Below are 15975 nucleotides of genomic sequence, written 5' to 3'. Positions count from 1 at the left end.
AATCACGTGATGGATACTTTTGGGCGCCAAATTCGTAACAAAAAAAAAAAATTTAAATCAGTGGCATAGCACAAAACAAAAATAATAATTTTGTAGACCTGTGGTTTTTAATAGAATTATCCAATAATATTAAAAGAAATGTCTATAAGAACATTATTTTTACTACTACTTCCATTATTCAAAAAAATTTAGTTCTACTTACAAGTGTCCAACTTCGTGAGCAGCGACAATGATTCCACTGAAACCACCAGTATCCTCAATGATGGCAACACTGTTGACTTTCTCCAAACGCTTGTTCACAACGCAGGCACCGCCAACATACGCAAAACCTTTTTTTTATTTATTTTTTATTTTTTGTTTGTTTTGCGTTTTACATAATCGAAGCAAAGTTTTTGCAGAACGAAATAGTTGATTGAAGAGAAGAAATAAAAATAAATTTTCCAATTAATATAAAAACTTGTGCATGAAGTTTTGTAAGCAAGCAGAAGGAAGTTGACAATTTACGCAAAAATTAAACCAAAACCATAAAAAAACTAAATGTAGATTAAAAAATACCAGTTTTTATTAGAAACAAATTTGTGCTGGATATGCAAAGAGCAAATGTTTGTGTATAAAAAGTGCTTTTTGCCTGCAGCTGCCGTTTGTTTCTGGTAACCAAATCGTAATTTTAGTGCAATATGTATGTGTGAATGTGTGAATGTGGGTATGTGCGACGTAGTAGTTGATGTATTTGAGGCGTGGCGCAATTATGACATAAAATTCGAGTATGAACACCGATCAGCAATCAATTAAATTTTTTGTTGTGTAAACGAAAATGTGTTGTAAAATATGCTGTGAATTGTTGTGATAAGATCAAAGCAATTTTTAAACGCTATTTAGTAAGTTTCTTTGCCCAATATATAGATATTTAATAAATAATTTTTAGGGTTTTGAGTAAAATATAGTAAATGTATGTATGATTAATAACACCTTCTCACCTTCCACCTCCTCCCAAGTAGCAGTTTAGTATATTTTTGTAGAAAAAAAATTATGTTAGCTTCAGAAATAAAGTCATTTGATTAGGAAATGCATATTCTTAACACGCTTTACTGTATTATTTAGTAGACTTAAATAAAAATAAATTTCCATAAATATATATATACACCCACTCCTAGAAGAATTCAGTATTTAAGCGCTTACTTATCATAAGGCATAGTGCCTACAGGGTGGTCCAAATACAAATATATTTTTGAATCATATGTGACACTGGAGCTTTTTTCCGCTTACAATTGCGACTTTTTGTCAGTATATATTCACTTAAATAGTTCGGTGGAACGAAATATATCTACTATTGTTTGCAAAATGTGGGAAAATATTAAAAACTTATTTCTAAAGTGATTTTATTGCTAAGCAGTGTTGCCAGAAATGCAGCTCTCAAGCTAGCAAGTTTATATCAAAAGTCTGGCTTGCTTGCGAGCAACATTCACAGTCTTTGCCATTCTACGCACCAATAAGAATGTGACTGCTGTGGCCGAGCGCATGCAATTCAAACCAAAAATATTGACAAGTCACCGATCTCAACAACTCAAAATTTAACGCACCAGCCGTGTGAGAATTTTACATAAGAAATCTCGTTTTTTGCTTGCAAGGTCCGACTGGCTCTTAACTGAAGTTAGACGAACATTCACTCCGTAAACGATTCTTAGTTTGCGTCAAAATACTTAGGAGCTCCATTTGGACACGCCAAATTTGCCAAAAATAAATCTTTTCTGACGAGGCATATCATCTCAGTGGCTGTTTTGCAGCGTCATCTGCGAGGCGACAAACTCGCACGTGAATATCGAGAAGCTAAAAACCAGTTTTACCGGGAAAGTCATCCTTCTTCTCCTTAGGTAATTTCTGATTAATTTGATTGCATGTTATGATGTCTAAAATTTAATCGTTTTCGAGAAATTCGATAGTAAAGTTTATTTAAATGTTTTTTTTTTTGTGTTTCCTTGTGTTGTAAGAGGAAGGCCTGGAAAGATTAGGTGTTGACTGGCCCGTTAAACTCGGTCAAAGTCGCGTAAGCGGATATCACGGAAATCAAGAAGTACAAGAAGTATGATAAACGCACTTTTTTGAATGTTAGTTTAATGATCAGATTTGTTTCTCTGTTCTTAGTTAGCAGACATATGAATTAAAATAAATCATCAATAAAATTTTAACCAAACACTGACAGTTAAAAGTAAATTAAAATTTAAAAAAATCTGTTTAGAGTTCAAGGGCCAGATTTTTTTTCTCTATTCTTAGTTAGGATAGGTATGTGAATTAATACAAATCATCAATAAAGTTTTAACCAAACACTGACAGTTAAAAGTAAATTAAAATTAAAAAAAAATCGGTTTTGAATTCGAGGGTCAGATTTTTTTCTCTGTACATAAATCATCAATAAAATTTTAGCCAAACACTGACAGTTAAAATTAAATTAAAATTAAAAAAAATCTTCTTGGTAAAGTTTTGAGTTTACGATTTTCCACTAATAAAAAAATTAAAAAATAATAGTTTTGTATGGAAACTATGCCCAAAAATACTCTTAAAAGTAGAAGTTGTCCGGCTTATCCATTAACAATTAAGACTCGTGAATGGCTGTGTTCTACGTTACCAGAACGACCCAGATTTATATCCCTAAGACCTCTCACTCCAGCAGTGCTCCCCAAACTTTTATGAAAAATTTGTATGCTGTTACAAGAACAATATCAACAATTCTTACGGCTAAACCGCCGATACTGTCCACGCAATTCATGAGGTAGAGCCATAAGCCATCGTATTATGCCCCATAAATAATGGTAATGGCCAAGACTAGAGACGTTTTACAAAATAGTTTCTCTCATTTTAGCAGATTTTGCCTTTGAACCCCATTTTATTGAGATGAATTCTCCAACTAAGGCTAAGAATGATTATTAGCAGCTGAAGTACTCGTTTAACATAAGAACTCAGCAATTTTGTGCATATTATATAGGTAGAAATTCTTAAGTGGACTTGAGTTTCTTTTTTAAAAGTTCCCAGAACTGCACTTTTGCTAATAAAGACGAGACAAAGAGATAATAATGAATTTTACTCATATTCTTTAGTTTAAAAAATTTCATTTAATTTTTCTTAAAAATTTTCTTTCTTTAGTTTAGAAAAAAAGTTTCTGGTGCTTAAAAAATATACTTTTATTTTAACCACCCGATATATACAACTTTTCACTAAATTTTTAAGTTTCCTTAATTTATTTAAATTGTAAAAGAGTTTACCAATTTTACTAATCGCCAGCGATTAACTGCATCATTAAAAACTGGTTATTTTAGTCTTACGTATTGACTGCCGTGCACTGTCACCCTCTCTCAATTAACTGTTGCATTTTATGATATTTTTTCCGGCATTGCAATGGCAGCAATTTGTTATCGCTATAATTTGTTTGGCAACAGCAGTTTCACTTTTATTTTTATATTTTCGTTAATAGTTGGTTTTTGTGAAAATTTTGCTTTGCGATTTGCAACTGGAGTTCAATTTGTGTGCAGTGAACTTTTGTGTACGACAAAACTACAGTAAATGCAGTAAGTTAACACTGAATTAATACATTGATTGAAAAAAGTTATTATACCGAACATTACAGTGCATTGACTCAGTTCAAAGTAAGCAGTTTTCCATTTTGATGCTTTTACACAGTTTCTGCGAGATGGAGATACCGAAAGGGGGACTCGCCAGGAGAATGCGACAGCGTGCCATTCTTTCTACACAGAATCAAATCGTCTTTGCTGACGATTTTGGTATTATAAACTGCGACAAATTCACTTATCGTGAAGAATGCAAGCTGCAAGTATGAGGCGGAGGAAGAATCTCTCAGACGTCTTCTTTGTCACTGTCTTGCATGGCATGCCAGTGGGATTAGTTCTTGAAAGATACCGCTGACCTTAGGGATACATATAATATAAGGGTCAGCCAGAACAATGGGTTTGCACTTAAAACAAAATGGTTTAACGAGGAGAGGCTGGCAAACTGCTACTATGGTATCACAATCGATCGGTAACGGGCTAAGTGAGTTGGTTTGAAGAACGATTACCACTTACACCTATTGACCTAACTATCTACGTGTCTTGAAGCAGAGAATGCTTGGTGGGCTACTAAACGTGATAGGAGGTCGGTTAGAGTGACGGTTGTCGATGGTACTTTTAATTTTACCAAAATTAATCCCGGGAAGGGTATTTCCTTAGAAGGAGAGGAGGGTTTAATGGCCACACCACTCACGCAGTAGACGACGGTCGCTGTAAGTGCGAAGGCATTTTGAACCCTACCTCAGCCAGCAAAAATCAAAAACAAAAAGATCACTAAAGTTCTGCGAAGGCAGTAACAACTGTATGCGATTAAGAGATTTATTCGTAAAGAAAAGAGTGATAAGCCCGAACACCTGCCTTTCAAAATCAGTCTGCGGAATCTGGCTACGAAATCAAATAGAAATGGACTCTGTTGCCAAGTGGCGATTAAGGTTAAGGGGGAACGCCACTGTGAAAATTCAAAAAAATCTTTTTTTTTTTGCATAAATTGTTACTATAACTACTCAAGAAAATGTGGTAAAAATTTTAAAGCGAAATTCGCTTTATTCCGATTCTATGTGCACTTAAGTGAGCGCCCGTCGGTTCGGCCCCGTACGCTTACGATACGATGCTTTATTTTGAACGCGTTTTTCTCGAAACGACTTTTTTTTGATCCGGTGGCAACGATTTCTCGAAGACTAATGAACCGATTTGAATTTTTTTTTTTAATTTTTGTTATCGCATTGGCTATTGTTGTACGTAGCCGATTTTCCAAATTTTGAAGATAACTATTTTTGGTCTGTTGAAAATCAAAAAAATGGCGAAAAACACACATCGAAATTCAAATCATCACCATTTTGCAAAAAAAAAAAAAACGGCTACGTACAACTATAGCGACTATTGTGTAGATTAGTAAAATTTTTGGTTTCTTGATTTCAGATGATTATTCATTGCTGTATCGCTGCCACCAGATGACGTCATTTTTTTAACTCGTTACGTTTATTTACATAAATTTGTCAATTTTCAATATTTTTTAATGAAAATTTACATCAACATTCCTACTTATAAAAAAAAATTCCCAAAAATCGACTATATTTTGACCCCCCACAGTGGCGTTCCCCCTATAGGAAAACATTTTAATTTTATATCTGGAGTGGGTATGCCGATAGGCCTACCGATACGAAGTCTCTCTTAATTTGGCTTAAATAATGTGGCGTTCCACGTTATAAAATACCTGATGAAGTTCATTAGAGATAAATAACTAAATAAAGAAAAAGAAGTAACAATCTTTCATGACGTTACTAGAAGAAAACTTTTCTTTTTAATTAAAACCCTGAGTATGATACTTAAAATATCTTAAAATATTTATAAAATAGTGGTCAATAAATGCAGATATATTTATACGATTTCATTGTTATTTAGGGGAGATCGGGGGGTTATGAGACGGGTTTTGTTTTTTGACCATAAACATAATATAACCTATCCATTTTTCTGCACATTAAAATTTTTTAATTGTGATTAAGTATAACAACACTTTGACAAAAGATTAATTTCTTAAAATTATAGAAAAATCTCTAAGTTTTGCCTGCCTGCTCAAAAATCATTTTTTTCGGATTTTCGCATGTTCGGGGGGTTGTGAGACACAAATTTCATCAGAAAGAAAACGGCCTGATTTTATAAAAATTTTTTATTTCAATCGTTAAAAAGGCATATATTGGCTTCTACAATATAATTGATATGAACAATATGAATAATATACCTAATCAATCAAGTCAATGAATATCCGAAAAAGAAAATATTAGATTAATCAGATTCACAATGGATGCAGGTGTAATAGCCGGCTGTTAAATTTGCACATTTCAAGTGAACAGGTCTATCGCAAGTATTAGAGTGAATCGAATTGTTTCGGTTTAATTTTTTGGGCATTACACCTTTGCAGATAATACAGAAATGCGAGATACGGCTGTAGAATACTATTAAATGTTCCTAGATTACGGAAATAGCATGTCTCATGACCCCCCGAATACGCTGTCTCACGACCCCCCAATTGCTTTATTTTCAATGTGGCCACTGTTTTATGGATGCATTTAATATTTACGCAAAACTCTTGTTGTGGGTCAAAAGGCTACTCACCAAGGAAGGTTTTGATGCATGCACTTTTATAATTAGCTTGTTCAACAAAGTGTAAGAAACAACAAAAACGATTATCAGCAAAACTTTCAATCACACAAGTGGAGTCGCGGTATGAGGACACACAAATAACCTGCATGAACAAAATATTTGTCATGTAAATATTATGATTGAAAGCTAGCAAGAAGTTACGCAGATACCAGACAGATGCCGCGCTCTTCAGTTCAGGGCTGTGAGCGTGTCTCATGACCCCCCGTGTCTCACGACCCCCCGATCTCCCCTACATTGCATGCGCGTCAGTACGATTAGCTTCATAAATGCCAAAAAAAGATATAAAGTAATAAAAATAACATTTTTTACACAGAAGTGAATAAGTTCGACTCGCTAGAAATTCATATAAAACATAGAGTGCCAGAAAAAGTGAAGAATAAGTCAGCTTTTCGCATGTATATAATATCATAGCACGGCGTGTAGTTGTTATCAGCGGCGCACATCATATGGGGTAGACTTGCATGTGTGAAATCGCTTTTAATCACTTCAACATATTTACACGTCAAGCATAAAGAAGAAATATTAATTAAATTTTTTTTTTGCTTTACAAAGAGAGAAATGTTTTCAAAGAATATCACGTGCTTTCTTACAGTCCAGCGGATAGAATTGTGTAGCAGAGACGTGCTCAACATTGTACGAGTATTCAAGAGAAAATACACACAGATTGAATGATTTGATGTGGCGAATATTTAAATGACATTTATGTTTTAAACTTTGTTTCGTAAATTTATCATCTTTTCACTGTTCTTTTCTTATTTTCAACTAGATATTTATATATGTATGTACACATCATTCGTTGCGTCAAGTTAAGATTTACCTGCTGTACCACGATTACATTCACCATGAGCTGTTGTACGTCTGCACATATCAAGTCTGCGAAGCAAAACGCGTTGATTTACGTATATGGAAACAATAAATTATTAAATACGATATTGCTATTATTAGGAATTTAATAGGTTAAAAAGAATTATATATTAAGTAAAAGACAGATTGGAGAGTTGTAGAATGTGAAAGACATTTTTTTCTGATGGTGATGTTGTAGAAGGTAAATACTGACTAAAAGAATGTGTTCCTATAGTAATTTGACTCTCTAGGCTTAATTATTTTTCACTCGTCAAAAAATTGTATGTATCGAAAAGTATTATTTTCGTAGAAACGCAGATTGTGCAATAAATTACGCTATTAACTCAAATATGATTATACGATAAGAGGATTGTTGTGGCCTCTAATAATTGCTCAGCACTAATTGTGCTATTTTTGGTTATAACTAACTACCATAGCTTGATATATTACGTTTTGAGCTTACGATATGTTCTTACGATATCATTTGGTGTCGGTGGAAGCTATCCATGTGCTTGCTTACTGCACAAGTATATATTTTTCCACCATAAGCATTTTCCTATTACGCATTTTGTTTACGATATTAGCAAATGTTTTAGTGGAAACTATACATTTGCTTGCTTTTTGTAGAAATACAATTTTTTCAACCACAAGCATCTTCCTATTACGTATTTTGTTTAAGATATTCGCATATGTTTTAATAGCGGTTCAAAACAGCATTCCATTCCAGCAATAAAATGAACACAAATAATGCATTGCGCTTACGATATTAGTGTTCGAAAAATCCAAGTCTTACGTTTTTTTAAATAACATATTGTGCTTGCGATGTTTGTTTTAGAAATATACGCATATATTTTTATTTGTACTAATATATTGTGCTTACGATATTATTTTTATATTAGAAAAATTAAAATTTTAAGTTCTTCTAAATAATTTCTATTGCTACTACGTCAATTTTAAAAAATATTTGCATTTTATATGCTTTTAAATAATATATTGTGTTTACGATATTGGGCTTAAGATGTTTGATTTTTACTTTCGTTTAAGAAATATTCGCACCTTATATTATTTTAAATAATATATTGTGCTTGCGATATTACGATTTTTCAGAAAAATTAAAATTTTGCGTTCTTCTAAATAATTTGTAAGGCTTACGACTTTCATTTTAAAAAATATTTGTATCTTATACGCTTTTAAATCACATATTGTATTAACGATATTAGGTGTAGAGTGTTTGATTTTTACGTTCTCAGTCAAAATACGCCTTTCCCGTTGCAAGTTTAAGTTAAGTTACGATATTTACGTAAGAATCAATAAAATTAAAATTAAAAATTTTAACTACCTCTTGAAACCTAACAATAACGGTTATTTAAATTTCATTAAAAATAATAAATCAAGATACCATTTCCAATTAAATACTCATCCCAGTTAACGCAAAGTAAATTTTTTGTTGCTCAAATACCGTTTGACTACCCTTGAATCCTTTAAAACTATAATCTAGATTTACGATATTAGCTCACGGCCTGTTTTGCCACAAACATTTTTATAACCAAAAGCTGTTAAAACTGTTAAAAATGCATTTAGTAGGCGAAAGCATTTTTAAAGCCACAAAATACCAGAACGCTTGACACTAAAAACTATTCCAATTTACGATATTTATAAAAGTAAATGTATGTGTCCTTAATTGTGCTCGTATAACACGTTTATAGTATATATGTGTGTTTACTCATGTTGGTGTGTGCTTTTGGGTGAATACGATTTGTGATTCCACTACTTTTTACTTGATCGTAATATCTGCTGTTATTGTTGTGGTTGTGCAAGATGTGTTTTTGATCGAATATATAAGTATTTATTATGTGATTTAAGTGTTTGTTTGTATTTAATTCGATAAATAAAATGTTTGTTTGTACTTAAATGTGCGCTCCCATAAATTTTTGTTCTTACGATAAACCCCACAAAAAGCTTCCAAAGTATTATTCAATCAAGACAAGGTTAATTTGCAACGCAAAAAGTTTTCGAACTACTTAAAACACTAGTTTTAAAAAATAATGACTTCAGATTTTTACCCGCTGTGCCTTTGGTGCAACGACCGCCTTTACGTCTTCGACACATATCATACCTGTATTTTATATATACATTTGAGTATATGTATATCGATTTTTTTACGATAAACGAAATAAAGTATAGACAAATAGTTTAATAGCAGGAAAAACAAGAGCGGAAAGAAAGTAAAGTTATAAAGTAGGTAATAAAAATAAAATATTCTCAGGAAAATGTATACAGTTTAAAAGTAGACATACAGTTTTTAAATTGATGGGAAAATCAACGATAATTTGCTAATGCGAGCTGTCAGCAAATGTGCCAATTAAATTTTCGCACCTGCAATTTCAGCTGTAATGCGTTGATATTTCTACGTCTTTTTTTTATATTTGTTTTGTGAATTTTTGTTTTTGGTTTTTCTTTTGTCTTGTGCGCTACTCACTTTGTTATCGCCACTGCAATATCGTAGACGGGCAACCGTCGCTCACGGAATAAATATTTACCCATATCGGTTAAGGCAGCCGCTGAATCGATGGCATCTCGTCCGACACGATTCCTCTCCAGGTATGGTGTTGCATCTCTTCCCTGTTGTCATCATGCATTTTTGTTTGTTATGCGAATGTGTCAAAAGCAGACGCGACGTTGCATTTATTGGGCACGAAATAAAAGTGAATAAAAAGAAAAAAATAAACAAAAATACGAAAAACGAAATTAAAATTATTGTGTAACGAAAAAGTATTAACAAATAAAAATAACGAAGTAACGAAAAAATGGGAGCATTATGGCAAGCCGTTACGTGTTGCAGGCGCCTAATTGGCTGCAAGCCAGCGCTTGTGTAGGAAGCCAGAAGTTGTCAAGTGAAACTGGTAGAAAAAAAATGTGTGAGTGGGTAAAGGCTTGAACTATGCTTTGTGGGATATCCAAATATTGGCTAGTTTTATTGCATCTCCAGCTGATAGGCTATTAGGCGCGGATGACTTTAATTAGCCGCAATTCATACACGTCTCATAGATTACACTTTGGCATACTACTTGATCACATTAATCGATTTAACGATTAAATTTTAATAATTAAGTGCATACATTTTATTGTTTTATTGTATTATTGTTATTTTTATAAGCCATTCAGTCGAGTGAATTTTTTAATAAAATTTATTTTTTTACTACCCTATGCTAATTGACCGACGAATTCCTTATATGGAGCTATTGTTCCTAGTATTTGTAGAATGCCCTGGGTGCATGCTGCATGACGCTATCAGTTCTAAATTACCATAAATTTAATTTTTCAAAACTGCAGCTGTCAATCAAAGTATGAAATTAGTGTAAATAAAACACTAGTCGCGATATAAATCATACCCTAACTGCAGCTGTGTTAACAGTGGAACTAAGAAGTTTTGTGCTTTAACGATGGTGCTTGGTGGCACAATAATAAATGCTTATACGTACGTATGTTTGCGCTTATACATATTTAAATGAGCTGACAAAGGACCGGTAACGGTCCATAAATACTAATATCAACTAATGTAAATGTAGATCGAAAATGATATCACACCTTGCGCGGGCGTAAGACCAATCAAGCGCAAGACAAGAACAAGTAAATGTGTGGTACATATTTTTCCTTTATTGTAACTAATTGATAAAAAATGATTAACGATAAAATAATTAGAAATATTTTTTATTATTAGCGCAGCGAATTAATCACAGACATCACTTCAGCTGAAGGAGTTGCGCAAAAGCATCCAAACTTCTCAGCTGAAGCGGCTGTTAAGCTTGATATGTCAGTATCTGGCAGTATCTGGGATACAAATTCGAATATTTTGCAACTGGTGATGAATCATAAGCGATTGAATCAGCAACAAGTTCCGCTATTTGGTTAGCTAGGTTTTACCTGGTGCCTCTTGAATGGTTTGTGGAATGCTCATGTGGCATCATGCTCGCAGCCTTAAGGCGCTTTCATAACTCTTTATATGGGACTATGGGGCTGCAAGTCTCAGTATTTGAATAAATAATAGTTAGGCGCACCATATTTTAACGTTCTAAGAAGCCACTAGAGCCAACATGATCAAATAAAGGACCTTTGTGGGGCAGTAATTCAAAGATCTCTCGCTCTCTCTCTTTCTCTCTCTCTCCTGAATGCCTCATCTTTGAACTTTCCCTAAGCCAGTCAGTTTGTAATCCCTATGGCATGAGCAAACCACGGCCGCTATAGCTTAATGGCTTGGTATGTGGCTACCATTCGGAAGTATATACAAAGGTTCGAAGCCCCGAAGACTTATTTTTTCTAAAAGTGGTCGCTCTTCGTCAGACAATGGAAAAATAACCTCCGAGAGGGTATTTTTCCATGGAAAAGCTCCTCATAAAAAACCATCTACCGTTCGGAGGTGTCATGAAACTATAGACCCCTCCATTTGACGCGCACTACAAATAGAAAGAGAAACTCAGAATTACACCCAAAAAAGGGCAAGCTCTGATTTCACTGTTAGCATCTTGGCGAATTGGATGAAGCACTACGATGAACTTCCTCTCCACTCCATTTCACTACTTCAAAGCTCTAAGAAATGCACAAGTCATTTAGCCGTTTACTTATCTCGCATCCTCTCATTTAGGTTTGAGCTTATCAGGTTGAAGACTTTGAAGACTTCAGGAACAACAAAATAAGTGTGAAACTCTTGCTTTCTCCGGTGATTAACTTCCGTTAAATAATCAATTTTGGAAGCGGCTAGTGGTTGATACAACAATTAGAAACAGGGGGAGCAAATGAAATGATGATCCCTGAAATGCGAAAAATAGCTAGAGTAGTCACATTACCGAATTTTGGGATATTATATCGTTCGATATCTTTCCTCTTACTTAATCCGAATCCTTGAAACACCAAGTATCTGAGCTAAGCAGTTGCTGTAAGGTGTATAGAAATATGGCAACCTTAAATGCAAAAGACGCTAAAAAATAGAGATATTAACCAAACTTGCCCTTTAAATGCTTACGGATTGTAAAAAAATACAGTAACCTTTGTATCGGATAAATTTCTGAATATTTTGGAACAAGACTTATTTTTATACTGCCATTCAATACTCTAGATTTGTCTTTAGCCGCTCACTGATTAGGTTAATAATTACGCTCGGTTCAACAACTTGGTGCCAGATGAATTACTAATAAGTTTGGAATGATATTTAGTGGGAGACAAGCAGCACCTTGTTTGAGTATCGTTTAGTGAATGCTTTTAGCAGATGTCAAGTACCATCTTTGGCATACTTTCTGAAACTGCCGAGAGATACCTCGATACCAAGACACTGGTTACGTTCAGTTCTATCGAACCAGTTTGGTTCTGTGCTACTAATGGAGTGACTTAAAGCAATCTTGATACATTTTGGAAAAGTATCTTTTATTAATTTTAATAATTTTTTTTTATAAAAATATAGCTCTTTTTATAAAAAAGACCTTTTTAATCTAACTTTTCAACTTTATGCAACAAAGTGAAAGAATTTTTCATATTGACAATTTTTTAATGCTAAAAACACCATCAGGAGAAAAACATTATTAAGGTTAGGTTGGCCCGGTTGCTCGTTTAAGGCAAGACACTCGGTGGCCATTAGGCCCATTGTAATACCAGCATTTGATTTCCATCCCCTAACTAAGCTGCTTAAACCACTTAGATCTTTTTAAGAAGGTAACTAGTCCCTCCAGTGAGACATTTTGCAAATTTCCCAGGTCTGCGAAGAAATAATCGCCAAGATATTTGGCACGGCTTCACAGAGGAGGTGTTGAACCGACTCAATTTCTTCTTCATCTCCCCAACTCCTGCAGAAGTCATTGTGAGGTACATCCATTCTACTGGCTAAGGTGCTCATAATGCAGTGGGAGTTGAACCCAAGCAGACATTTTGTCCTTTTAAGATTCAGTTTTGGTTAGAGCGCTTTGGATACCCTGCCGTTAGACATTATTAAAAATCTAACAGAACTTTGAGCCACTTTTTTATATTAGAATTTAATAGACTATAAAATTGTCCACCTGATTTTGTTTTTTTTTTAATTCTAATTAAAAAGCTATACATTTTCCTGCAAAGCGAAAATTTTAAAAATTGTATACTAATCAACAATGCGAACTTCGAGCCTCTTCAAATGTGGACTTTTTTATTTTCTTAGAATTTAATGGGCTATAAAATTGCATACACGATGTTTTTATTTTTTTTGATTCTGATTGAAAAGTTTGAAATTTTCACGAAAATAGAATTTTTAAAATTTGTATACAAATCAATGAGAGTTTCAAGCCAATTCGGAATTTTTAATATTAGAATTTAGTAGGCTTTAAAATTGCATACCTGCATTTTTTTTAAAGCCCGATTATAAGGAAAAATTTCGAAAATCGAATTTCTATAAATCTTGTATAAATCAATCAGAATTTTGAGCAACTTCAAATTTGGACTTTTAAAAAATTGCATAGTCATTTGTTTTTTTTTTTTAATTCTGATTAAAAAGTTTAAGTTTTGATGGGCATCGAATTATTATAAATCTTGTAAAAAGTTTGAGCCTTGGAAAAATAAGATATTGTTTTAGTATAAACTATATTTTAATAAAAATAAAAAAAACAATTATTGAATTCCTGACAATGAAGATTGTGATTTAAAAGGAAGATTTATCTGACTTCCCCAACGTCAGTTGCGCTGCCAAAACACAAAGTCAAATGTTCCTAAACAAAAAAGTAAAGAATGCGTAATCGTTTGAAGTTCCTAAATGCATGCAGCAAGCCATCGATACGCCTCGCAAACGCATATTGCGCGTCTTCTTCTTAATTGGCGCTATAACCGCTTACGCGATTTTGGCCGAGTTTAACAAAGCGCGCCAGTCGTTTCTTTCTCATGCTAACCGGCGTCAGTTGGACACACCAAGTGAAGCCAAGTTCTTCTCCACCTGATTTTTCCAACGCAAAGGTGGCCACCCTCTTCCTCTGCAACCACCAGCTGGTACCCCTTCGAATACATTCAGAGCCGGAGCCTTTGTATCCATTCGGACGGCATGACCCAGCCAGCGTAGCCACTGGATTTTTATCGTTGCGCTATGTCTATGTCGTGGTAAAGCTCATACAGCTCATCGTTCCATCGCCTGCCATTATTGCCGTTGCCAACGTGCAAAGGTCCAAAAATCTTGCGCAGAATCTTTCTTTCAAACACTCCAAGCGTCGCTTCATCGGATGTTGTCATCGCCCACGCTTCTGCGCCATACGTTAGGACGGGCACGATGAAAGCCTTGTAGAGTGTTAGTTTTGTTCGTCGAGAGAGGACTTTACTGCTCAGTTGCCTACTTAATCCAAAGTAGCACTTGTTGGCAAGAGAGATTCTACGTTGGATTTCAAGGCTGACATTGTTATCGGTGTTAATGCTGGTTCCTAAATATTCGAAGTTTTTTACAACCTCGAAATTATAAGTGTCAACAGTGACGCGGGTGCCGATACGCGAGTGCGCCGACTGTTTGTTTGAAGACAGGAGGTACTTCGTTTTGTCCTCGTTCACCACCAGACCCATTCGCTTTGCCTCTTTATCCAGTTTGGAGAAGGCAGAACTAACAACAAATTGCGCGTCACAGAATTTTATAATACGAAGCAGTGCTAATTGCAAGACGACGTTTAAGAAGTTAGCCTTTGCCCAAGGCGAATCTATTAAAAGTGGTGTCGGTAAATCAGCTGTTTTTTTTTTCGCCGTGTCCATGTGGCTTGAGCCCGGATTGAAACAAGGCGAATGAATTCTTTGTATCCTACTTTGCCTATACTTTGCTTTGACAATCTGTACATTTGATTGAATTGTTGTTGGTCTAGTGCCCCGAACTTCAATGAATGCGCCTTGCCTTTGCCTGAGTTGTGGATGGCGACTACAGAGTTTAGCAAAAAAAAGAGAGAATAGATTACGATTATTAACAATTAAGTGTAACGACCAGCTGCACCTGTTACGACCATCTTTTGCCCCTTCAAAGTTGTGCATTATTTGCAAAAAATTATCTACTAAAAGGAAATAAATGGAAAACATAAACAAGCAAAAGGAATCAGTAATCAAAGGTGAAGATTTCACGAAATAAATCAACTGGATAGAAATAATAAAAACAAACAAAGGCGAAGAATTCACCAAAACAAAAAAAAGCAAAAACAAACAAATCATTTGCAACCACTAGTCAAATGGCTCACGTTTAACCTTTTCGTGACAACATTTACCAGAGGCAGTGCCAACTGGCAGAGGGTAAAACACTACAGAAGTAAGAGTGAAACTAACGGCAATTGAAAGAAAAATCACCACAATATCAGCTACGTTTTGGCATACAACAGCAATGCTATTATCAACATTAAAGTAATACTAAAGTGGCAACAATAATAAAGAGTAACATCTTCAATACAGCCACTCGTATCCGCTATTTTATGCTGCCGGGCTGTAGTAAACAAACAAGCAAAGAGCATAAAGCAAAGTGGCTGTAGCAATTAACTAACCTTTAAAATCGAATATTAGTGGTGTTATGCAATGAAAATGTTAACATTTACAACAGCACGCCGAAACAGGCAGTGGACCATAGCAATGTGGTTGGTATTCACGTCGACTGCCGCTGCTGCTGCTGCTGTCATTAAGGTAAGTTCGTGTTGCGTCAACGACAAAATAGACAGCGCGGTGATAAAGTGTACAATAAAAAAAAATCATATAAAAAAAATTAAATCCACTGCCGAGTTGATAGTTTAAAAGCGAGTAACAGCGTCGTTATTTGGTAACGGTGTCAATGGCTGCCGCAGTAGCAGAAGCAGAAGATGCAGCTGTGCATCGCACAGACAGCAGCCACAACAGACGCGGATGCAACGGCTTTACGATTGAATTTTATTTATACTACGAGCGATAATCATTTGCATTG

At 34.6% G+C, this 15975-nt stretch overlaps 1 protein-coding gene across 6 annotated transcripts in view; it reads right to left on the bottom strand.

Annotated features, from left to right (window-relative positions):
• LOC129243634 (A disintegrin and metalloproteinase with thrombospondin motifs like) overlaps positions 1–15975 on the bottom strand; it is a 236910-nt gene that overhangs the window by 15276 nt on the left and 205659 nt on the right. For 5 of the 6 annotated variants that reach the window (XM_054880809.1, XM_054880806.1, XM_054880808.1 and 2 more), the window contains exons 9-11: positions 9541–9683; positions 7036–7091; positions 203–329 (exon numbers count right to left, since the gene is read on the bottom strand). In XM_054880809.1, coding sequence (XP_054736784.1) covers positions 203–329; positions 7036–7091; positions 9541–9683 — 326 coding nt within the window. Of the gene's footprint in view, positions 1–202; positions 330–7035; positions 7092–9124; positions 9178–9540; positions 9684–15975 lie in introns of all 6 variants that reach the window. The other variant, XM_054880807.1, reaches the window with a different exon arrangement.

The sequence above is a fragment of the Anastrepha obliqua genome, chromosome 4 (genome assembly GCF_027943255.1).
Source record: "Anastrepha obliqua isolate idAnaObli1 chromosome 4, idAnaObli1_1.0, whole genome shotgun sequence".
Lineage (NCBI taxonomy): Eukaryota > Metazoa > Arthropoda > Insecta > Diptera > Tephritidae > Anastrepha > Anastrepha obliqua.
Note: the sequence above shows the minus strand (reverse complement) of the source record. Positions and strands in the feature narration are given on the sequence as shown.